At 38.6% G+C, this 25787-nt stretch overlaps 1 protein-coding gene across 1 annotated transcript in view; it reads right to left on the reverse strand.

Moving 5' to 3' along the window:
* Nucleotides 1-25787, reverse strand: part of arfgef3 (ARFGEF family member 3) — a 120257-nt gene that overhangs the window by 81349 nt on the left and 13121 nt on the right. The window contains exons 5-17 of the mRNA XM_056261900.1: nucleotides 25077-25145; nucleotides 18748-18870; nucleotides 17383-17428; nucleotides 15790-15874; nucleotides 14637-14741; nucleotides 13333-13660; nucleotides 10803-10915; nucleotides 8159-9138; nucleotides 4494-4660; nucleotides 4209-4374; nucleotides 3441-3548; nucleotides 2112-2327; nucleotides 1575-1685 (exon numbers count right to left, since the gene is read on the reverse strand). Coding sequence (XP_056117875.1) covers nucleotides 1575-1685; nucleotides 2112-2327; nucleotides 3441-3548; nucleotides 4209-4374; nucleotides 4494-4660; nucleotides 8159-9138; nucleotides 10803-10915; nucleotides 13333-13660; nucleotides 14637-14741; nucleotides 15790-15874; nucleotides 17383-17428; nucleotides 18748-18870; nucleotides 25077-25145 — 2617 coding nt within the window. The remainder of the gene's footprint in view (nucleotides 1-1574; nucleotides 1686-2111; nucleotides 2328-3440; nucleotides 3549-4208; nucleotides 4375-4493; nucleotides 4661-8158; nucleotides 9139-10802; nucleotides 10916-13332; nucleotides 13661-14636; nucleotides 14742-15789; nucleotides 15875-17382; nucleotides 17429-18747; nucleotides 18871-25076; nucleotides 25146-25787) is intronic.

Genomic DNA, 25787 nt, shown 5'->3' on the forward strand with positions numbered 1-25787 from the left:
TCTCAAGGAGAAATTCACCTCGTCATCATTGGACAGGTTTTACGGTGCATTGAACGAGGCCAAGTTTCCTAACATGCGGAGGCATGCGCAAAGGATGCTAGTTTTATTCGGGTCCACGTATGTATGCGAGCAGACTTTCTCTATAATGAACTTTAACAAGTCACGCAACAGATCACGACTAACCGACGCACACCTGTCGTCCGTGTTGCGCATCTCAACGTCGAACACGACCCCAGATTTCGATGTATTAGTTAAGAAAGGCGACCGCCTCAATTGTTCACATTGAGTTACAGAACACCGACAAAAAGCTCTTCATCTCAGTTGCATAGGATGAAACACATTTTCTAAAGTAGGTAAGCCTAGCCAAAGTTCCATTAAGTTACCCTTGATTGATGGTGTTATTTTTACAATATTGTTCAGTTTCATGTTGCCATTTCTTATGCATGCCCCGCGTAGATGGTTATGATCCCGCGTAGATGGTTATGATACAGCTAAATCAAATTTTAATTTTGTGAGATGCATAGGCATATTCCATGTTGTCCTTTATATCTTTCAAGCAAACATATGTGTGAAGTTGATCTGCACTTAAATTGTGTTCTATTTTATAAAAGATTTGAACAAAATATGTGAGAAAAATTTCAATAAAAATGAATAATCACAAATGTAATCAGCTGAATATGTTTTTTATTCAGTGATGAAGGTCTCTTTCTGGTGGTATATAGCCTCAATTAAATATGATAATTCCAAGCCAGATTGCCTGAAGTCTGTATATGTATGTTAATGTAACCTGCACACATATATTTGCAGTTTTGTTAATATCTTGAATAGCTACAACTGGTATGAATGACAGTTGAACAATATGCAGGGTAGTGTAGGAAATTAATCCTTGAAAGTAAATCCAGTTGTTAGACAGAGTAGCTGTCAATAACTGTAGAGTAGCCTTGTACATATATGATTAAATGGTACAAATTAATTCAATGCAAATAACTGTTTAATTGCAATTGTCCAAAGTGTGGCACTCCGTTTACTTTGCGAAAGTAACTTTGGCCCTCAGACTAAAACTGTTGCCCACCCCTGCTTTACGGGGTGTGTCTGTTAACATGTGAATGCACTGTGAACTAAAATGTACAGGAAAATGTTGATTAACATCAACAAAGATTAATAAATGCTGTAAAAAATATATCGTTCATTGATAGATAATGCCTTGACAAATGTTAACAAATGAGACCTTATTGTAAAGTATTACCAAGTAAACAATATGTTGGGATAGTCTCACTATACTATAAATGTTATGAGAATTATAAGGAACTTGTTAGGAAGTAATACAAATTTGTTTTGTTTGTGTGCGCTCATGTACTGTGTGCAACAGCAGCTCTATGCAGGCATGAATACTGCCAATGAGTTTTGTTCTGCTTCCAGTTTATCCCAACCATTTATGCAAAAACATTGTACATATGCTGCACAGTATCAGCCAAAGCACAAACACAGTAATGGACTAAGTACAAGTATGTTCTCAGAGCATTCCTTCACATGACTCTAAATACAGTATGATCATGTTAAATGTGTGCGAGTACCTTGAGCAATGGCATCTCCAGTCTCCCCCAATTCTTTCTCCTCTTTCTCCTCCTGAACACATGATGCTGCTGCCATCTGGGCAAGAGCTGAGGCACAGTTGGCAGCCACACCTAAATGACAGAGAATTAAGTGCCAGCAAACACACCATTTCCATTAGTGTCCTATAATGGGAGCACTATAACTGAACAGAAATTATTATTATTATAACCTTGATTTAACCAGGAAATAAAGCACTTTGAGATTAAAAATCTCTTTTGCAAGAGCGTCCTGGTCAAGATTATCAGCACACAACTCACGTGAGTTTAACAAATAACATTCATCCATGCATATATAGAAAACACACAGGTAAATATAAAATAAAATAAAATAAGTAAATCAATACATAAGTCAGGCAAAGCATCTACAACAAGATGCTTCTGTCTCCAAGTCTTTCAAAAGGCTTAAACTACCTACATAATTTTTTTTATAGATGTATGTCTGTAAAGGAAGCAGAAGCTTTTATAAAGAGAAATAAAAACGAATGAATGTGATGTTACCCAGAGCGCAGCTGAGAGCCGCAGCCTTGCGTAGACCATCCAGGCTAAGGCATATGGTGTCTCTCTCCCTCTGAGTTTGCTCTTTAACTCCCTCGGCTCCTAGAATAAAGGCGAGACCCCTAGAGCTTCCCGCCATGCGTCCTGTGAGCGGCATGGACAGCGTGTCGATCAGGTTTTTCCAGCAGCCGGTCAGGATAAAGCGGGCAAATACCACACCTGTCAGAAACGAGGCCATGATGAGGGAATGACCGCTTGACCCTGTGTTGTCAAAGCTTGTGATTTGACAATCTCTCCATGGATTCAGATTCTCACAAACTTTAAGACATTCTCATCTGTCCTCTTCATATGAGAGAGAACAACATCCGAGATAGCAATTAGTCAGGCTACAATTGCAGACTACCTTGCCATCCGTCACTGAAGATTATGCATACTCTTTCTGCTGGACTTTTCCATAGACTTAATATAAAATAAATCACCAGATCTGCTAGTCCTTCCTCTCTTTACTGGATATCCAAAGATTGTACTGGTTTGAGTCATTACAAGTACATCTTTCAGGGTATCTTTGTGTCTAAGTCACATCGACTTACCACCGGAGTACCTCAGGGTTCGGTGCTTGGCCCCCTCTTCTTTTTGAAATACACAACATGACTAGGCACATGGATTTTTCTGACTTTATTTTCGTCTCCTATGCTGTTTATGTTGTATCCACAGTGCAGCGCTTCTGGGTTCTACATCAGAACGTCGGCTCATTATTGGCCGGCTCCTGCGTGAGCATCACACGCATGTGTCATGGTGCTCACGTGAACAGTGTCGGCGTTCTGATGTAGAACCCGGAAGCGCTGCAGTGTGGATACAACATAAAGAGTGTAAGAGACGTTGTTTATTTTTATTTTTAAGCACTAAAAGTATTCTCGTTGCTTCATAACATTAAGGTTGAACGACTGTAGTCACATGGACAATTTTAACGATGTCTTTACTACCTTTCTGGGCCTTGCAAGTGGTCGTTGCATTGCTGTCCATGGAGGCGTCAGAAAACTCTCGTATTTCATCAAAAATATAATTTGTGTTCTGAAGATGAACGAAGGTCTTACAGGTTTGGAACGACATGAGGGTAAATAATTAATGGCAGAATTTTCATTTTGGGGTGAACTAACCCTTAAATATATTCAAAAAATAAAATAAAAAAAGATGTTTAAAATAGTTTTAATAGTTTATCATATCAAATGTCAGATCAACTACACAAGTGCATTTGTTTTGAGAGCTGACAAAGAAAAGAAACCTCTGTAACCTCTTTACGAATGTGTGTGTGGATATGCATTTATGCAGTACCTGCCACCAAGTTGTCACTGCCATTCTTGTCACAGGCAAAGGGCGACTGTGTTGAGGCCTTTCTGATCAGCTGACCACCAATAGCACTGCTGCCCAGTCCATCAATATCTGACAATTCACCATACACAAATATAATATACAGTCAGACCAAAAATTATTCAGACACCAGATATAAATTTTGATATTCTTTTACTAGTGGCTGCAGGACACTATAGTTCATTTATGAAAGTGAGGAGAGCAAAATAAAGTAAACTGTGACATATTATACCCAAATATTCTTCATACAGTGACTACCAGTAAAATTTATAAAAATATGGGACCAAAAATTATTCAGACACTTTGACCTGACCATGTTTTGCTGAAGTATTTTTTCTTTAATTGCTAATGCGAACTTTTTACACCACAGACTGAGAATTGTATTTGAATTGCTTGGTAATTGGTTGACCTAAATTGGTATGATCTAATTGTATAGTTAAATTTAACAGTTGACAGATATTCAACATTATTCATCTGTGAGAGTCTAACAGAAGCACGGACAAAACCAGTGAAATATCAACTGATTTGATAACTCTCAGTTCTTGTCATATTTTATTACCATTTTCTAAACTATAGCAAATAAACTGTGATAATGTGAGAAATGTTGAAGGTATCTGAATAAATGTTTGTTTGACTGTATATGTTATACATTTAATCCTTCACACCACGGGTTTGAACCAATAATTGCTCATTTGAGACCTCTACAGTTCATAACACACAAAGGAGTATTACCAGTGAGCATGGTGATGAGAGGTAAAGACTGCTCCTCTGCCGAGCCCCAGTATCCCGCCTCTCCCAGCAGGTTTCTGTCCAAGACCTGGTTATAGAGCTCCTCGATCCAGGCCTGAGACAGAACCACCAGAACCCCACTGCTCTGGATCTGACGCACAAACTCCTTCTGCACACACACACACACACAGCTCATTCAACATCACCATCAGATTGTGTGGGCCGGCCTTCAGTTAATTCAGAGATATTTCAAGTGTATGGTAAATTAAAGCAGGTTTGCAGGAGTACCAAAGACACCAGGGCAGACGTGGGTTTCCGGTGGTAGAAGTCACAGCAGCACAGTTTGAGGTTGAGCAGTAAAGCATAATAGGAAACCAGGTACAATCCATCCGCATTCATCAGAGCCTGACAATTCAGGTTTTCACTGCCCTCGAAACCTGGAGAATGAACCCCACCTGGAGAATAAGACCACATAATAACATCATATTACCAATACCATCATATTACATACATTCAAGCATGTTTGAGCTTCTGTTTACCAGATTTGATGAGCACTATGTATGTGTGTTGATCAGTATTTATGTGAGTAATAGCCTAAATTATACCTCGATATTATATCTTTTATAACGCAAGTCGTATGGGTTTGGAACGACATGAGGGTAAGTACAAATTTTTGGGTGAACTAACCCTTTAAAGGGGGGATTTAACTTAACGTCAGCATGCATAAATTACCCAGCCTGAATAAAAAACTACTGATATTTGGCCATTTTGGCATAGGCCAATAACCATAGCTCTGACGACGACAAGATTATGAATGATTGGCCAGATTCACCAATGATCATGTGTTTTCATGTTAATTCTGTCACCTTCAGTTTTGCTAATGCTCACAAATCTGTGTTTTTATAACAGTAAAAACTCTTTGCATGTAATCTTAATGTTATATTGTGTAATTTTTATCAAAATGAACCTGATCAAAATATAGACTCCACTTTATAGCTATTGTGATGGAATTTTTTAAATAAAATGTAAACTGTATTTTAAACTAATCATAATTCTAATAACTAACCTTTCTTTTTATTACAGGAATAACATTTTTATGCTTTTGAAACCTAAAATAATGTTTCCAAACACTTTGGTCAATGTGTTCGTGAATCATCTCCAAATATAACAAAAGGGGAAATGAAACTAGCCAGATATCCAAATTTATAAACTCACGACTTTGAGTAACAAAGTAAAGCTTCTACCTAGTATGGGAAGGGTTGCTGAATAAGAACCAATCATATTGGAGAAAGATTATGTAATGAATCAAGTCACCTTTGCTATGCTCCTAATTCTATGAAAACTGTTGTATTGATTTTGCTGGTGGGATACTCTCTGAAATTGGTATGAGATCCTCCAGCCGTGATTAAAGCATATTCGAAGGCATTACAGACCTTCTTCCCAAGTGATAGTGTTCAAAAAGGAACGAGACGTCGTTCGACTCAGTGTGAGACTCATAGGCGGGGTTAGATTGCGGTCAGGTAACTATAATTCTTAGGCATTTTATTTTATGCGGTTGGATTATCTACTCTTAGGCGTCATCCAACGCAGTAAGTGGTGAATTTACCTGAGTATAATTTTGCAAGTGTCGACTGTAGACGCTAGGGTATCGTCTGGAGACGCCCCAGGTAAAGTTAAGTCAGGTGTGTAGGGGAAAATCTACCACAGTATTTAAATAGCATAGACTTATGTTGCTGAGTGGTTCCACTCACAGCCAAAGTCAAGCTCACCTAAACTCTACAGGATAGTGGCCCTCCAGGAGCATGACTGGACACCTCTGCCCTAAAAAATGTGATTTCTGTCAAGACCGCTATCGTCAAATATGGTTGACAATTAGCATACACTTTGGATTGGCGGTATGATTCTGTTCTGGGCAAGAACTCCCTGCGCATCCATGCAGCCTAGCATGGATAAGAGCAATAACCCCCCAATAAATAGGGTAAACAGAACAGAACAAGAATGTATTACAGATATCATTAATTCAAGATTTTAGTGTGCAACATAATTCGAGAATTTAGTCTGATTCAAAGGGGAATCAGAAGGCCAAATCCTGACTGAGACAGGAGGAGCTGGGGAGGGAGGAGGGTAATCGCTCCTGAGAAACGCGATCGCTGCTGATAATACTGAAGGAGATTATATATGAATACAGTGATAGACGTCGTATTCCTATAGAGCTCCGGAAGCTGACGTCACGCAATCTAAACTCCGCCATTTTGGCAGGCAAATCAGGAGAGCGCCAGAGCGGCTGTAGCAGTGATATCAATAGCGGTCGAATGATTTAAAGTCTATTTAAATTTTAAAACCATAAAATTTCAACATGATTTTGGGGAATGTTTAAACTGTTGATTAACCCATTTAATCCCACCGTAAAGATATAAAAGAATAATTTTACAATAGTGACAGTAAAGATATAGTATCATTATCCCATAAAACAAAATTTTTCACACACTTTCCATAAACAATTTTTTATTTTTTATTTTATTGATTATTTCTATGAACATCTAATGACACATCATTAGGATATTTTCATGTCTGGGAAAAACTTGGGAAAGTCAAAAAAGACTTGACCCTCCCTTCGCCAATCGCCAGTAATTAATTTTTCTATGACCCTCCAAAACCATTGTGAAAAAAAGCATGACCCTCCCCGATAATTTATTGATTACTTCTGTACTGGTTTGCGCTTGGCAAAGATGTTCAGATAGCCATTGTTTGTTTGTTTTTACAACTAACAAATGACTAAACTCCTGCTTTCTCATCTTACTAAGGCTGTAACAATAGACCAAACCTACAATTCTGTTCGTATCATGATTTTTTTTATTTTAGATAGAACTTTTTTTTTTTTAAATCACGTTTTCGGTGCTGATGCATGGTGCGTTCATGTAGCAAGGGTGGCGTATCTGAAAGCTGCCACAAAGAACCGGCAAAGGTAATGATTATGAATATGTCAAATATAGCAAGGAGACATTTTAATTGTTTATTAATAAACAAGGTTTTTCTGTGTCAGTGTGTCGGCTTCAAGATATGAAGTTGACGATGCTGACTCGCGATCTTCACAGTAACGCGCCAGAGAGAAATGCAGATTTCATACTGATTACAAGCAGAGATCAGTCTGTTTTTCGTTTTTAAATGTTCTGTTTAAAAGTAGACATCAAGCTTTCTATACATTTATCAGGTCTGTGAAGTAGCCTACATAGTTTCGGTTCATTTATGAGACAAGAGTCCAGTTCACGCGCCGGCGCCTCCGTTTCTTATCTATCGTCTTCTATATTTACTTCTTATTTATTAAATCTAGGCAATTGGTTGATGAAGCATTAATTAAAATTAAGATACAATTACTTTAAAGAAAGGCTTTGTGCTTTCTGAAGTCCGTGAAAGTTTTAAAGTCACTTTCACAGCGGTCATCATGTCCATAATGGAGAACTGTCAAGTCCGTAACATTGTTTTTTTCCCCTCATAAATGCGAACACGAAAAATAAAATAAAAAAGAATATTTTATGTTCTGTGGAGGCTGACTCTTCTTCATCCTATTAGCCTACTTTTAGCAAAGCTATCAGTTCCTTTATCAATACACATGAAAAGCACCCCGGGGGCATTATAGGGATCTGTTATATTTAATCTATTAAGTTTTGTTATGTACAAGTCTATGTATTTTGAATTAAAGCCTTGAAACTCATGCTGCCGTCATTCATTCACGTCCCGGTACCGGACTGCCTGAGCGCCTCCTGCCTGCCAATATGGCGGTTTAAACAGAGTAGGTCACGTGACGTCCGGAGCTCTATAGTAGAGGATCAGCTAAGAGTCACTGATGCGAGCTTGACTAACGTGACCTGCCAGAACTGACGTGGCTTGATATAGGCCAGTAGTCTATAAACAGGCTATCGGTTAATTATTGTACACAACATTCGGCATGTTACCTGCTTGCAGACCCGAACAGAAGGTGGTAGAGAAGTTCTGCAGGGACACGTCTACATCGGTGGTGCTGTGCAGTCCCAGCAGGCGAGGCAGGAGTGAAGCCAGAGACTGCACAAAGAGCCGGGCGCTCTGTTGATCTGCTTCCTGGTTCTTCAGCAGTTTCAGGGACAGAGCAGCCGTGCGTAGCGTACGGTGCCCGGGACACTCCCGCGGCGTCTGCTCCTCGTCAGCCAGAGAGCAGTTATCAGACCCCATGTCGGAGACATCGGAGCGTCCCGAGTCCTTTTCTGCAGCCATTGAGTACTGGTCGCACGAATCGAACTCATAGCGCGACAGCTCCTGCTCATCCGCACTGAAGTTACTTTCGCTGTACCGTGAGCCATGCGAGCGTGTCCGGGACTCCACAGATAGAAAGTTGGTGATGTCAGGGTAGGCCAAGCCGTGACTGCGCTGCACTACATCGGGAGGGGCCGTACTGGACGGGGCTTCTGGGACGCCACTGTCTCGTACACATTCAGGCAGATCCGGGCGAGCTCCCGTTGCGGCCCCGCCGATAGACGGCGATGGTAGGCGTTGTCCCTCCCCAAAATCCTCTGGAGTGGTCTGGCCCATTTCCCCTTCCAGAGTGGTCTGACCAATCTCCCCCTCTACAGTGGTCTGGCCCGTGTCAGTCGTGACACTGATGCTGATGTCAGGGCTGCGTTCAGTGATGCTGGTCTCCCAGGCGGCGTTCTCAGCCGAAAGTACGCGCCGCTGCCAGCGGAAATCAGCTTCGTTGAGTTCTACAGGCTCACGCATTGACTCCGCCCCTTCCTTCAGATCATCCAATCGCCGCAGCAGCATTCGAAACTGGTCTGGCTGCAGGCCACGCCCTTGACTGAGCTCATCTAAAGCACCCAATAGTGCACAAGCGCAGGAGACGGACGAGTAGCACGCCTCAATTCCACCCTTCATGCATGCTTCCGTTATACCATCCATTACCCTGAGAAAATGGGAAAGATGGTGGCATTCATTGGTAAAAATTACTTAAAGTGCCCCTGTAGTTAATAATTTCATCCCTTAAAACTCATATTTGATCACCAAAATGACATATTTTTTCAAATAACTTGAATGTAACTCTACACCCTTGCCTCGTTTAGTATACGAGGTTCTATGAATATGCAAATGAGCCCCGTCTCGACTCACTCACACCAGTTCAGAGATCCACTCGTTGACGATCACAAGTTGACCTGGGGTGTGGTAGTTTAGCAGCGTAGTTTATTTCTTCATATTTTGCTAGTCACGACTGTTTTCCTAAACCGTACTGTCGCAAAGTGGTCGTTCAACTATGTTGGTTAATGATGTCACGAACTTGGTGGAGTAATAACTTCTTTTAATAAATCTGTTTGAGATCAAATTAATGCTAGATGTTTTGCTATAAATTACGGACATGGCATCTGAGGACTATTTCAAATTTTTCTCAGTTATTGTGCTTTATTTCCAGATTCAATCATAGGCTCGTTCTTACGTACTAGAGCACGTTCGCACAAAAACGCTGCTTTAAATCTTTTGACAAACTAAAATACGTAAATGACATTTGTATGTATTCCAAATAAAAGATATAGATTGTACTGAATGTCAGCTTGATTATCTGGCTTAAGATAGGATTTATTGAGTCCACATATGTCATGCAAACAAGAAACTCTGCTTCTAACCACAGCTCGAGAGCTGTCGTTACAAACACACAACTTTGCGAATGTTTGTTGGAATGATGTTTTCGGGAAAAAAATAAATGTTTAACTATGTTGACAACGACGGAACTTGCGACCATAGTTGGCTAACGATGCTTTGGGGAAACGCACCCCTGATTGGTTACAAGGTCGTTTGTGACGTCAGAAACACCAGCGATTTCAAACCGTGTTTTTGAGACTGTCTTTGGTTCACTGCAGTTTTAAGGAGAAAACACTCAGTAATGCTGTCGACTTATGAATTTACACATGGTTTGTCTTAAAGCGTATTAAAAACACCACATAGACACATAAACAACATTAAAAGCTGGATTTTCACCAAAGGGAACTGTGGCCCAAAGACTTAAGACACAGACCTTGCTTAGTTGGGGTTTAAAAGACACTTGACATTCAGTACAGTTATCAATTGAGTAAAATTGATCTGGATATGTCTTTGTACAGATGCTGAATTGACTTTTTCATAATTGACAAATTTTGCATCGACACCGTTATTGAAATTAATCAACACTGATTTGACTCAAGCTGATTAACAAAACTATTTTCTTCTGTAGAGACCTCCTGACATGATCTGAATAATGACACTATTGTCTTTTTACAGCTGCTATAGAGCAGAATTTGAATTTGTCTCATATTTGATGAAGTTTGCATCATTGATTCTGTTATTTTCCTGTTTATTACTGTGAAGCTGCTTTGAAACAATCTGTATTGTATAAACCACTATATAAATAAAGGTGACTTGGCTTAAGATACACTTTTAAGGCCAATTACATTGCATTGACAAACACCAGTCAACGGCAACAGACATGTTCATCTGGTTTGCTCGGATCAGTGTGTTTACCCCTGTTGGCGCTTCGTGTTTGTCTAGTCTGAAAAGGGATGTACATTAATCTTAGAATTAATTAGAAACAAAATATCTTACAGTTTGAGAAGATCAAGATGCGACTTCCTTTTTGAGAAAGACCTCTTTCTCGTCTCAGGTTCAATGACGCATGGACCAGCCAGGTCAAACAAGCGCTGGGGGCTTCCCACAATCTGCAGGGGGCGAGAGGAACAACAGCATGCTTATTAGGACACAAAACCTCAGTAAACTCAAATATCTGGGGGCATAAAACAAGATGATTTTGTAATGTCTTTCACATTTCAGGGGTTCTTAGAAGCGAGAGTCATCATAGTTTGGTATACTTCTCTAGGCGTGAATGGAAACTACAACAAAAAATCCACAACAGCATTATATGACTTTACAAAAGAGGACAAGGCCAGTCCTAGGGGCTGTTTACACCTGGCCACTTCATGCGTTTTCTGTGATCGGATAGCTATCCGATCGTGAAAAGACCAGGTGTAAATGCCCTCCGAAACGCATTCGAGACGGATTTGAATCCGATCGCTCAAACCACAATTCAGGAGGAGGTCTGGGCCGCATTCCAGACGAAACTGGACAGGTGTAAATGATCTGGTTGTTGAAACCACATATGTCAATTTTACTCCTCCCAAAAATGCTAAAAAATAAACGTGTGAGTGTTTTATATAGGCTATATGTCATGTTATAGTCAGTTATGATGGCGCTCCTGCAACACACATCACCTCAGATAAGCGTCTATTCATCAAGCCAACGCGCCGCAAACTATCGCAAATCAAAGTGAAAGTGAGTCGCAGACGCTTAACACACTAATCATCTTCATTAAAAGTAAAGAAACGAAATGATCTTACCAGTTCTGTTAAAGCTCTCTCCTATTGCAGTCTTTGATTTTGAAATTAGCTGATGATCAATAAAATGCAGCTCATATCTGTTGCTTTCGGTGACGTGCTCTCCATTAAATCTGCATATAGCGCGGGAATTGAAGATCGGATTTATATCCGTTTTGCAAAAACACATTTATGTGACCATGTGTTGTTTTGATAAATCAGATAGCGATCCGATCTGAGAAAACGCATGAAGTGGCCAGGTGTAAACAGCCCCCTAGTCTGCTATGGATATGCTTACCACAGTCAAATACCCCCTTGCTTTAGTAGGAAATACTTCTTAGCAAACTTTTAGTCATAATGTCGACTTGTATTGTTCCCGAGTGCATAAATACAAAGACTAAATATTTAGTTAGAGTGAGTTGTTCTCAGTTTTCAGTGAAGGATCCAGCATGTTATAGGCAGTGGCTAAAGGCTGCAAAGAATTGTAAATACGGAGAAACGCGTTACGGCAAATCGGACAAATCTCTGTATTTGTAGTCACTCTACTCTAGAGTATGTAGTCATACTCTAATGACAGTTAGTCGACATTGCAAAGTTACTTAGGGTGTATTCACACCTGGCTTGTTTGGTTCGATTGAATCGAGCTCTAGTTCGTTTCCCCCCTTGGTGCGGACCTTTTGGGCAGGTGTGAATACAGCAATCGAACTCGGGTGCGGACCAAACAACCGAACCGAGACCCAGCTGAAGAGGTGGTCTCGGTACGCTTCCAAACGAACTCTGGTACGGTTCGTTTACGGTGTGAACATGAACCGACCCAATTGCAAGAAAGCACTGCGCCTTTAAGTTAAAAGGCTTCCGTAGTCGGAGATTTTGGCATAATGGTTTGTGTTATTGTTGTTCAAGTGCGAAAGAGAATTCCACTCCTGCGCGCTGTTTGGCCACACGATACTGTTGCGCGTCTTTCTGCACGCCGTGTGTGTGCATCATTGGAATGAATGAATGAATGAGTGTGTGCATCAGGACATTCACATACAGAGCGTTCTCTTTAGTCTAAGCGCGCATAGATGCAAAAAAAGCTTTTACAGTTCATATAATTTAACGATAGTTACAATACAAGGATGACGCTGCGTTAAACTGGACAAACTTAATCGCAAGCGTTAACATTGACAGCACTTGTTAGCAGTATATACAATAAGAATCTCATTATTTGAATGTGTTTACATAGCCCCTCTCTATGAATAAAAACTTTATACCTTATCCGTCTTCTGCGCAGTTTCTTCATATTGCGTTTGTACAGAATAACACAAAATTAGTAAAATAACAAATATTGCAGTACGAAATATCTCCATGCTGAGCCTTTTTTGCCCTTCCTGATTTCCCTACTTGAGAATCCTTGTCCAATGAATGGACGACCTTAGCACACGTGTGGTTTTGTTTACAAATTTTGGTTCACTTGCAAAAAGAGCAGTGTGAAAGCGAACCGTACCAAAAAAAAAAAAAAAAATTTGGTCCGGACCAAAGCAAGTGAACTATTGGACTTTCCTGGTGTGAATACACCCTTATAGTTAGTAGAATGTCGAAAGTGGACTATCGAAATAAAGTGGAACCAAAATGATCGTACAAATATGATAATTATCGTACGTCTGTCAACACTGGTTGGAAGTCGAATGTAGTGTTTTCAGTGTGTTCAAGCGCAACTTTGTGACATGAAGCTAGATCTTTGTTGTCAGTTTTCGTGTGTCTCAGTCTTATTTGTGATTTCTCACCTCCTTCATAATCTTAATGGCCTCCACTCTGTGCTGGGGTGGGGGGTAGAGCAGAATACGGTGGTACAGGGACTGCAACACCGGCTTCATGGACTCGATACAGCCCACCAGACGGACTAACTCTGCGGCCACATAGCAGATGGTGCGAACGACGGGCCCGATCATGCCGGGAGCGCTCGACGAGCAGCCAGAACCCCGGCCCTGGTCCGAGACCCCTGTCCCTGGGGCCGCGTCTGAGTCCTGAGACTGCGCACCGTGGGCAGAGCTGATGCTTTTATCACTCGCGGGGTTTCCCATAATCACCACCAGAGTTGGACACAACTGCTTCCTGTGTACACACAGGACACACTGATGATGCATCATTGCACCATGTTCCTCTCAGAATCATAATAGTCAATTTGTAAGACCAAAGTAACACAAATTGAGAGTATGCGTTTACAAAAAAAATAGACGTGTTTATTGGATATTGTACATTGATACCATTTTTTGGACATACCCTGCTAATACCATGGTTCCCATTGAATAGATGGTGGAGAATACTTTTAGATCATAATTTTTTAGCTGACTAAAGTCAGCATGAAATCAAAAAAGTAAATTCTTAATTTTTGTATTTATCATAAATGATTTATCAGTGCACATTAATGTTTTTTAATTCATGAGCCTCATAATTTTGATTCAGAATAGCTTCCCCTTCCTCTTGAAGAGACATCTCTTCTCTTCTCTGATGATGATGAGGGCGGGGCAACCTGTCACTCACATGAGATCCACCAATAGCAGACCACAACCATCCAATCAATCCCCCACGGACAAAATCAAGCCCCGCCTACATTTTTTTCTCATTCCAGAAGCCGTTTCACTCTCATATACGTCACAACTTTCATTTCATGCAGACCTTAATACTTACATACTGTACAAATAGTTGAAAATTTATTGAATTAATGTTAATTAATTAAATAATGTCCCTGTACGTCACAACTTTCATTTCATGCAGACCTTAATACTTACATACTGTACAAATAGTTGAAAATTTATTGAATTAATGTTAATTAATTAAATAATGTTTTCCCTGTTTTTTTTTCAATTACAGTGTAAGCTTAAAACATACACATTAAAAAGTCATTTATTCACACTTGTAATCATATGCTGAAATGTATGATTATGAGGGCTGTCAATTGATGTTAACAATGATGTTAATTTAATGCAATTAATTGTAAATTAAATTTTTTTTTTAAGTAGTATTTTAACATAAGCTGAGCTGTTTAACTAGATAAAGTGCCAACATCCTTGATTTAAACAAGTCTCACCAGATGAGGTCAGTGAAATTACGATGCAGGTGCATTGTGGGAGGACAGCTGCTCAGCATAGACAGAATACACTCCAGGTACAACAACTGCAGCAGCTGGTTTTCACTGAAGAAGAACACACACATCTCTCGTCACATTGATGAAACACTAGCGCACTTACAAAATCGCATACTGCCCTAGTAGGTACAACATTAGAGGAGGAACAAACTTCATAATTACCATTTTAAAAAGTGCATTCAATATAGTATGAATGTATGTAATATAAATAAAAATCTGGGTGTACTACATCCGTCATGTTGGCTTTGCTTGCCTACTTTTCACTGTCAAATTCAGACATACTACTTCATACTACTTTCACCAACTATATAGTAAGGAAGTAGGCATATTCTGACACAGAGTATGACAGATTTGAGTCTTTGCTCAAAGTGACTATATTACAGGTGAAACTGGAAAAATTTGAATATCGTGCTAAAGTTGATTTATTTCAGTAATTCAACTTAAAAGGTGAAACTAATATATTATATAGACTCATTACATGCAAAGTGAGATATTTCAAGCCTTTATTTGTTGTAATTTTGATGATTATGGCTTACAGCTTATGAAAACCCCAAATTCAAAATTAGAATATTGTGATGATTATAAGCTGTAAGCCATAATCATCAAAATTATTACAAATAAAGGCTTGAAATATCTCACTTTGCATGTAATGAGTCTATATAATATATTAGTTTAATCTTTTAAGTTGAATTACTGAAATAAATGAACCTTTGCACGATATTCTAATTTTTCGAGTTTCACCCGTTTATATTTACTAGTCTTAGCAGTTTTTGCAACCGGCCCCTGGTCCCTAGATATGGCTTGTGTTCCGCCTTCAATGCAAGTCAATGGGGTTTGTATGCCCTTTTATTCTTCATCAGGCACAAATCATAAAACAGATTAGAAACGTATTAGCACTCCTCTCCTAAACTAGACACACGATTTGACGCATCAATCATGCATTTTGCCAGAAGTTTAATTCTTAGCGTTAAGATTTTCCTCAGTAGGTTCTATAGTAAAAGTGAATCTCATCTTAACAAACACCCCTAATAATAGTAATCACTAATACTAGTCTACTAATACTGACTACAACAAGTTAATAACATGTAAAGCTTACTTTGAGACAGACTCCAGTTTGTCACAGAAAACAGTGAGCACCATAACAACATCTTCATACAGCGCATCAGTAGTAGGAGAGACATCTGAAAACATACATAACATTTACATAACTAACTAATAATTGGCACATAAAAACTGTAAGCAAGCAATTAAAAAATATAACAGGTGAACCTATTACGTTCCTTTTTTTCTGCACTCATAAAAACTTTGTGAATATTAATTATATATCAAACTATGTACGTAAAACATTTTATACCACGGTCTGGGTGAATACTCGATTCTGATTGGCTGCAGGGTGTCCATTAAAAAGTGATAGAGGACACCTAGTAAAGGAGTTCTGGTGAAACTGACCGTTTACCGTTCGAAGTTAATAAATAAATGCGCTGGCTACATCAGCTGTGAGTAACCATAGCAACAGGCAGTCAAAGTATCCGGTTACAATTTATTGTATCAAAACAAACATTTAGTTAGCCGTTACACTATGCCTACCTGTGTGTTTTAATTAGGTTAGTGTAACGCCCATGGCTAGAAAAGCCTAACTAACATGAAAAAAAATATGTTAGCTTCCTGGCTCGTAAGTTAGCTAAACTGAAGGGATATCTGAGTTGAGCGGACTATAAATATCTCCGGTTGCTAAGTAAACCGTCAGGCGTAACCAGGGAAAACAAGTTATTGTTTGTAAAAACTTTAGATTTCAATTGTAAAACTAATTAAAATATAAACTAATGTTTTAAAAAAGTGTTATTTTGCAGAATAGCCTAAAAGACTCCAAATTCAAGTTAGGATAAAATGTGTACTGCATTTTGTCTTTCTATTTCAGCACACTTCTAACTACATAAGAGTGTACTGCCTTCTAAGACACCTTAAAGGTGCAGTGAGCGATTTCTGACACACTGTTGAAAGTGGATCAGACCTGGCACTAAAACACACTTGTAGCCAATCAGCAGTAAGGGGTGTGTCCACTCATAATGGGGGATGTGCATAGGGGCGGAGCTATGATGATGGGGGCGTGATCTTATTGGGAAGGGGCGTGTTTGTTTTGGTGATTTCAAATATCAACAACAACAACAATATAACCCTAACCCAACAGGAATCGCTTACTGCACCTTTAATTTGGCCCAGTTTTAAGACGGCATTGCATGTATACCTCACATAGAAGGCAATACAAGTCTCAGTTTAAAATAAATAAATAATAAAATAACAATAATAATGATATTAAATCGAGCATGGTGGAATAAACTAAAATGGCTCTTATATGTTATTCATTACATATTGAAAAGTATCAATAAAAACAGTTTAATCAAGTTAAAAATCAATATTTGTGCCTGTGAACTGTGTAATAACTGTATTATTATCTTAGCAACACACTCATGAGGACTATGACTTGTAAAAAAGGAAAAACCTTTGTTTGTAGATTCCGAAGCTGAGACGCTTTAACTGGCAGCTGTTATCATCAGTAAAGGTTGAGCAATGAAAATGGTTGTGGTTTATCAGCAACATGAAAATTATTAAACGGATAGTTTGACGGATGAGCCGTGTCGAAAACTTGGCAAGTGAAAGCATGTTTTCATGGCTTATTGATGGCGTGTACCTTTGCGCTGGTGCACAGGAATGCAACGTTCCTCGCCATCAAAACCCTGTAAAAATCCAACCAGACTCATTAAAAAATGCCAATTTCATAACATCAAATCATGCTTAACATTCCAGAAATGTTTGAGAAATCTAAAAATAAAAAAAATTAGAGTTATTACATGACTACTTAACAAAAAAGTAAATCTTGACTTGAGTTCAGCTATGATTGTTCAGGACAATGGTAATTATACAAAAAATAAAAATTGATAACACTTTACAGCAAGGTTTCCTTTGTTAACATTAACTAAGAATGAACTACAGCATTTATTATTCTTAATGTAAATTTTAACAATTACGAATACATTTTTTAAATCAAAATTTGTGATTGTTAATTAGTTAAAGGGATACTCCACTTTTTTTGGAAATAGGCTCATTTTACAACTCCCCCAGAGTTAAACTGTTGAGTTTTACCGTTTTTGAATCCATTCAGCCGATCTCCGGTTCTGGCGGTACCACTTTTAGCATAGCTTAGCATACATCATTGGAGTGGACAAGACCATTAGCATTTCTAAAAAAAAAAATGACCAAAGAGTTTCGATATTTTTCCTATTTAAAACTTGACTCTTCTGTAGTTACATCGTGCACTAAGACCGACGGAAAATATAAAGTTGCGATTTTCTAGGCTGATATGGCTAGGAACTACACTCTCATTCCTGCGTAATAATCAAGAAACTTTACTGCCGTACCATGAGTGCAGCAGGCGTAATGATATAACGCAGCGCCTGAAAATAGTTCCGTTGTGTTGACGGAAGGTGGCCTATTTTCAGGCGTCAAAAGTCAAAAGTCTTGTGGACACATATTTAGTATGTGTTTTGTGACTTTATTTCAGAAACTTAAATTTTTTGTTTTTTTTCAATAACCATGCATAAACAATATTCTCTCAAAAATACAAACATGTACATACATGTTGCTCACATATTATGGTAGCCCTGTTTGTGCTAAATAGATGTCACTACTAGCCGTTTGTCTGCTGTCTGTTAGCGTCACGTCACCTCAGCTAATCCGCCCTCTTTTTTAACCCCATTTCCTGTTATCCGGGAGTGACGCGCTGCCAAGATGGCGACGGCCGGCTCCGCCCACTTTGGGCTTGTTTTTTTACAGTCTATGGCTTATACACATGCTTCAGACACCAGTAAAGCCTATATCGCTCACTGTAAGTTCATGTTTGTAATGTTAACAAATGAGAACTTGTAAAGTGTTACCAAAATATTTGACTACAGAATGCCACCACTGACCAATCACACAAGCATATTTCAGAGAGCAGTGTAATAAGAGATTATAGACATGTGCTTGTGATTGTAAAGCTCTGTGAAACGTGACTCACTGTGTTTTCTTGTCTATGGCGTAGTTGTAGGGCGAGGTCTCCGAGGATCTGGCTGAGAGTGGCCCTGACCGCTGTGTTGATACTGCGATGATGACAACTCGATATGTACGTCTCGATACACACCTGGAGACACACAAAGATGCAACAGAGATTGAGCAACTTCGAATATCCACCATGACAAACTGCCTTTGTTTTCCACTGTCACCGCTGGAACCATCATTCCCTTTTAAAGCCACTGTAGATATTTTGTACGTCAAATGTGATTATCAGTGCTCTTCAGTCATTTTTAATCAAAACATTGTATGTTGTGGTTTTTTTTTACTTTTTACTACATCAGAATGCAACGAAACTTGGTTACTTGGTTAAGGTTTTGGCCCTTGCTAAATGAACACACACACACACACACACACACACACAGAATCATGGACATGATTCAAAAAGGTTAAATGGTTAAACGGGTCCTACAGCTACAAAGCATGTGTTTTCAGCCTCTGCCGTCTCACTATATGAGGAACACATGAACTTCATCTCCGGAGCCACTCTGACAGTCACTTTCCACTTGAGAAAACAATCTCCAGATACACACAGAAAACGCTCTTCAATACAACCCATCAAAATAAAAGAAACCGTGACAGAAATATATTACTATTGTACAGTGAAATGTACTTCTCAAAGTAATAATATAAACTATATTTTTCTTCCATGTATTAGTTTTAACAGTAAATCTTTGTAGTGCAAGTACTGTGTTTGCCAAAAATATAATTTGTTCATTTTCATTTGATTACATTTTAAAAGACTTAAATTGTTAATGTTTTAAAAATAAAAAATAAAAAAATAATTAAAAAGACAAATAAAGCATTTTATAGGGCCTTATCGTAAAAAATATTTACGATATTATTCAATTGATTAGACATGATTGTTTTTAATCAGAATGTAATTAACCCATTAAAACAGAATTCAGGAAAATGGAAATGCAAAGCCCTAAAATTTACGTTTATTTTTTGATTACTATAATTTATTTCAACCATTAAATAGGAATCCCAAAAAATTGTAATAGAAAAAAAAAAGTAATTTGGGAGGGAAAGGATTTCACGGGTGCTGTTGTTGTTTTTTAGGTAAAATCTTTCAATAAAACATATACATGCATGAATCGTTCACAAGAAGATCTATAACATGCATTTAGAAATACATTGAGATGGGGGGAATTTAAATGAATTGAAGAAATAGAAAGGAAAAATTCAGACCCAAGGGCACTGAAATAGTTGGCCATCACTTAATGAATAAAGAAAAGAAAGAAAGAGAAAGAAAGAAAGAGAAAGAAAGAAAGAAAGAGAGAAAGAAAGAGAGAAAGAAAGAGAAAGAAAATGAATGAATGAAAGAAAGAAAGAAAGAAAGAAAGAAAGAAAGAAAGAAAGAAAGAAAGAAAGAAAGAAAGAAAGAAAGAAAGAAAGAAAGAAAGAAAGAAAGAAAGAAAAAGAAAGAAAGAAAAAGAAAGAAAAAGGAAAGAAAGAAAGAAAGAAAGAAAGAGAAAGGAAAGAAAGAAAGAAAGAAAGAAAGAAAGAAAGAAAGAAAGAAAGAAAGAAAGAAAGAAAGAAAGAAAGAAAAAAAGAAAGAAAGAAAGAAAGAGAAAGGAAAGAAAGAAAGAAAGAAAGAAAGAAAGAAAGAAAGAAAGAAAGAAAGAAAGAAAGAAAGAAAGAAAGAAAGAAAGAAAGAAAGAAAGATGGCAGTCTGATAGAGGTCTTCACTGATAATGTTTGACTGGACATGATGGTTTTGATTGGTTGCTGCAAGCGTGTGTTTATGATGTGGAAAGCTCTCAGTTAATCCTGATCAACAGTGACTCTGAGAGGGAATCTTCCACCCAGCAAACAGGAAGGCGGAGCTGAGCATCGGCCGTCGCGTGGCTCGCTCGCTCACGGGAAAGGGATCTGAGACGTGGCACTAGTACCTGTAACCACAGCAACCAATGACACACCGCTGGAACATTAGTTTCGTGATGGAAGTGAGACGTCAGGAGAAAGGCCTTCACCGTGTCTTAGTCAGAACAACTGCCTTATATAAAAGGTCAGTGACGCTCAGTCAAAAGAATAGGTAATAATCAACTCATTTACTGGCCCTAAAATAATATTCGGACACAAACTTCTGCATGTCTAATAGAATACATCAAACAAGTGCAGTCATATCTCTAAGCAATTTTGCTATGACAATTAATCAAATGGAGTCAAGGTGTTTTTAGTGGATGTTCCACAGGAGTAGTTTATCACATTAACTATGCACATGTTTGGCATTAATGTTTGGCAACCATAAATCGTCCAAATAGCATGTGTCTTTACTTTGATCAGTAGTTGTATCTTTTGTTTTATTATTTATACCTTCCAAACTACCTACAATTGTGTTATTATCTTGTAATCTCATGTTATTCTTTATACCATGGTCTGTCTGAATACTCGATTCTGATTGGCTGGTTTACCGTTTAATGCACAGGTCAGTTTAATCACTGATCTATATTAATGCGCTGCTTTTATTGAAGCGCACACACACACTTAGATAGATAGTGCTACTCACACACAGAAACATTCAGGAGCACAGAAACTTATCATCATCATCACTCCCACATGATATATTAAAGGGGTGGTTGATTATGAGTTCACTTTTCTAACTTTAGTTAGTGTGTAATGTTGCTGTTTGAGCATAAACAACATCTGCAAAGTTACAACGCTCAAAGTTCAAAGCAAAGGGAGATATTTGCTTTTAAAGAAATCGTTTTTTAAGGACTACAACAAACGGCTGGTAGAACTACACGAGCTTCCTCCCGGGTTAGTGACATCACCAACCCTAAAATTTACATAAACCCCGCCCCCGGGAACACGCTGTTGTAGTCACTCTGTGTGCATCTCACAACAGTTCCTATACAAGCGATTTAAAGATTATCTTGACAGAATATGCTAATTGAAGATAGCTAACTCCACATCAGCAACATAAATCCATCAACTAACCATTCAGAGACGTCCTGTTGCATTCTACATGTTGTCACTTCTTCTTAGTCTCTCCATCTTTGTCTGACTCCGGTTTAAACATAAAAGGCAGAACAGTTTCTGACATTTTAGCGTGTGTCTGCGTGAGGTAATCGGAGCTGCTAACACACACACACTCTTGAAGCTCCGCCCACTATGTCGGGAGCTGCAGCTCATTTGCATTTAAAGGGCCAGACACAAAACGGTGCGTTTTTGCTCACCCTCAAAAAGTGACAACTTTCTTTTTCAAAGTGAAAAATATCTGTGGGGTATTTTGAGCTAAAACTTCACATACACACTCTGGGGACATCAGAGATTTATTTTACATCTTGTGAAAAGGGTATTATACCACCCCTTTAATAAAATAGCTTCGCTATTGAATCGTAACATTATTTCTCAGCAACGAGGGAGTATCATCACTGTTCTTGATTTAACTCACAGCTTCATTGTGTGTTAAGCCCTATTCGCACGGGATTAGTATTATCTGGGGACCTCGTGTGAATTTGAGATTACCCCCCCCCCACCACCACCACCACATCTGAATTGTGCATTCGCACGGGATAAGCGAAGCCTGTGATTTTACTCCAATTTACTCGGATATGATGTCAATAGGCTATTGCTTGGAAATGTCTTGTCGTTATTATAGGTCTAGCTGTATGATATATCATAAACAGAAGAATGTTCTTTACCGCATGCTGCTAAACATGTCATCCATCTTCATCTAATCATTCTTTTTGTTATCGCTCTTCTGATGGTTTCCAGCTGTCTCTTTCTGCACATTGTATAGTTGTATGGTGTATAGCGAAATGACCCAGCACCCAAAATACTATCAAAACACTCCATTCTTTGCGAAAGACGGATAAAAAAAGCGCACAGGAAACAAAAACCTTGAAAAAAATATAAACGACTCCGCCAAATCACAGAGACGCCGATTCGCACGAGACTAATATTATCACAGGACCTCGGTGTTCGGGCGAAATATGGAAGGTCATTTGCGGGGGAATTTTTACTTTACAAATTACAGACATGGCCGATTCGCATGGGATTAAGATCACAGACAACCTCCGCAATTATTACAAATGACTAGAGGTCACCAGGTAATACTAATCGGGTGCGAATAGGTCTTTTGACGCTGCACAGACGCAGGTAATTCACACACGCATCTCTCTCTCTCTCAATCCATTCAAATAAATTTAATCTAATCAGCGCTGCTTTATCTCTGTGTCTGACTCAAAGCGCAACATGACATCATGACTTTGCGTAAACATACACGCCACTTTCAAGTCAAGTGGCGTGTTATCTATACGCATTTTGAGCTATCCGCGTGTGTGTCCACGCCGAAATGAACCGTCATCTTTTGCGTGTATGTCTACGCCGTTAAACGTCCGAGTGATTCTGCGTGTATGTGTACGCCGTTAAATGTCCGAGCGAAACGAAGCAAAATGTATATTTACATCTGTGGAGCAATATTTTTTTCCTAGGATGGTAGGGGAAGACTCATAAATGGTATTAACCCCAGTGACGGGTAGGTTTAGGGACGGGGTTGGGGTAGGTCATATATTTATATATACAGTAACGTTAAATCAAGGCGTTGATAAACACGCTGAAAAGCGATTATGCGTGTTGATAGCACGCCAAAAATGGAAATACGAATTGGCGTGTCATACATACACCATTTCATGAGATCAAAATGCTGGATCCAACGAGCCGTAACTGATGAAAATAACTGCCATTTTAACCCTTCCAGTCACATTTAGTGCTGCAAACATCAATAACAGCTTTAACTTAAAAATTCTGGCAGATGACCATGGTATAAGCAGCATAATCCACGGCTAGCTGTGCATTAAATGATTTGAATGCACTATCATCATGTATTAAAATCGTTTAATGCACAGCTAGCTGAGGATTATAAAATAAACAGTGAACAGTGTTCAAACAGTTCATGGGTCTGCTGTATGACTGCACAAGCCTCATGTTTATGGCCTGTTCCCTGAGCTCCTCAACAGTCCTGTGTGAAAATAAGAGCAGTCTGCCACTACCAGACACATTAAACATGATGATGTGCTTTTATGAGCCGTTTATGGCCAACCAGGGGCAAGATAATAAAGTTAGACACCAGTCTGCACAGACAAGCAGTGTGAGATCTGATCACTTAGCATGCAACTGTCTCAGGTTTAATGCAACTAAAATGTGCATAATACATCAAATCTGCTCGCATGGTTCATATCTAAAATTTCCCTTAAAATGACAATTAGTGGGAAAGGAAACTCACAGCAAGTGCACTCACAGCATGATGAGGTTAAAAATGTGACAAAGAGACTGTGATCTTTCTATACAATGAAACAAAATTGGTGTAGAAACAGTTTTCACTATTAAAGAGACACCTCACCTCTATTCAGATTTCATATTAAGAGAACCAGGGCCATATCAGATACTAGACGGGTCAGACTCAGCTTAATTTAGTCTTACATTTTTTCAGCTTATTTTGACACTCAGAGAAAGAAAAAAACTAGGGTCTTTAAAAGTAATTACAAAATAAAAGTTCTATCGTAATTTATTCACAAACCTGTATGACTTTTTTCTTCTGCAAAATACACACACACAAACAATGTTGAATAATATTTCAAATGTTTATGTCCATACAGTGAAAATCAATGGGGTCCAAAACAACATTGGACCCCATTGACTTTCATTTTATGGACAAAGAACACTGAGACATATTTCAAAATAACTTCTTTTGTGGTCCACGAGAGTAAGTAAGGTGAATGAGGGTGAATAAATAATGACAAAACTATCCTTTTTGGGTATCAAAATATCAAATAAAAAAAATCAGCACAATCAGTACAATAAATACTGTCATGATGCATAAATACCTTATTTTATATATTATATATATTATAAATAATATATGATTGTTGTTTTTTCTAATTAAAGTAATGGTAATGGAATTGTTATTATTTTTTGCATTATCGCAATGAAAAATAGTGGCAATGTGCCTAATTGCTTTGAAAATGTTGAAATAATACAATATATATGGTCTTTAATGGTCAGAAAGAAATCTCAGCAGAGTACAGAAAAAGTCAAATGAAGGCAATAGAAGGCTATCACATTCTCAGAGTTTGTATGCAAGCGATTTGTGGAACGCCACTGTGTGTGTGACCCGAAACGCTGTAAGAGTACACAAACTGCTGCATCGTCCTCATTAAAGCACATCTTCACAGCGCAGCAGTCTTTAATAGGCCTTTGACAAGGACTTCAATGAGTCACGTCAGACGTCTCATTCTGTCAGTCAAACGTCAATAAAGCATGTCTCACCTCAGCAATTCTCAGCATGTTGTGTCCATTGATCTCAAATGTAGAGGAGTAGGTGACACAAAGCAGGACCTACAACACAAAGAGCTCAAAAACATTAGCCGTTTAATATAACAGCCCCTTGACCAACACTTCAGCATTAGAAACGGGAGATGAGGAACACAGTGTGTGTATGGCAGTGTGTGTATGGATGGACACGCGTGTGCGAGTGATGCTGCAAATCTGTCCAATTACACGACAGGTGCAGAGCTGACACTGAATTAATTAAGCCTGATAGAAGCAACACGCTGTTTTTGACACTGACTGTTCCAGCTCAATGGTGGGAACGTCTTTTCTCCACAGACCAAATCACCAGTGATGGGAATAAAGATGTTATAAATTAAAGGAGTAGTTCACTTTTAAAAAAACTTTTGCTGATAATTTACTCACCCCCATGTCATCCAAGATGTCCATGTCTTTCTTTCTTCAGTCGAAAAGAAATTAATGTTTTTGATGAAAACATTCCAGGATTTTTCTCCATATAATGCACTTTGCTGGGCACCAAACGGTTCAAGGTCTAAATGACCGTTTCAGTGCAGCTTCAAAGGGCTTTACACGATACCAGACGATGAATAAGGGTCTTATCTAGAGAAACGATCGGTCATTTCAAAAATAAATAAAAAAGTTAAAGTTTTATAGGCACAAATGCTCGCCTTGCGAACTCTCCTGTTCGAA

This window comes from Rhinichthys klamathensis, unplaced genomic scaffold, assembly GCF_029890125.1.
Source record: "Rhinichthys klamathensis goyatoka isolate OS25496 unplaced genomic scaffold, OSU_Roscu_1.1 h1tg000188l_1, whole genome shotgun sequence".
In the NCBI taxonomy this organism is placed as follows: domain Eukaryota; kingdom Metazoa; phylum Chordata; class Actinopteri; order Cypriniformes; family Leuciscidae; genus Rhinichthys; species Rhinichthys klamathensis.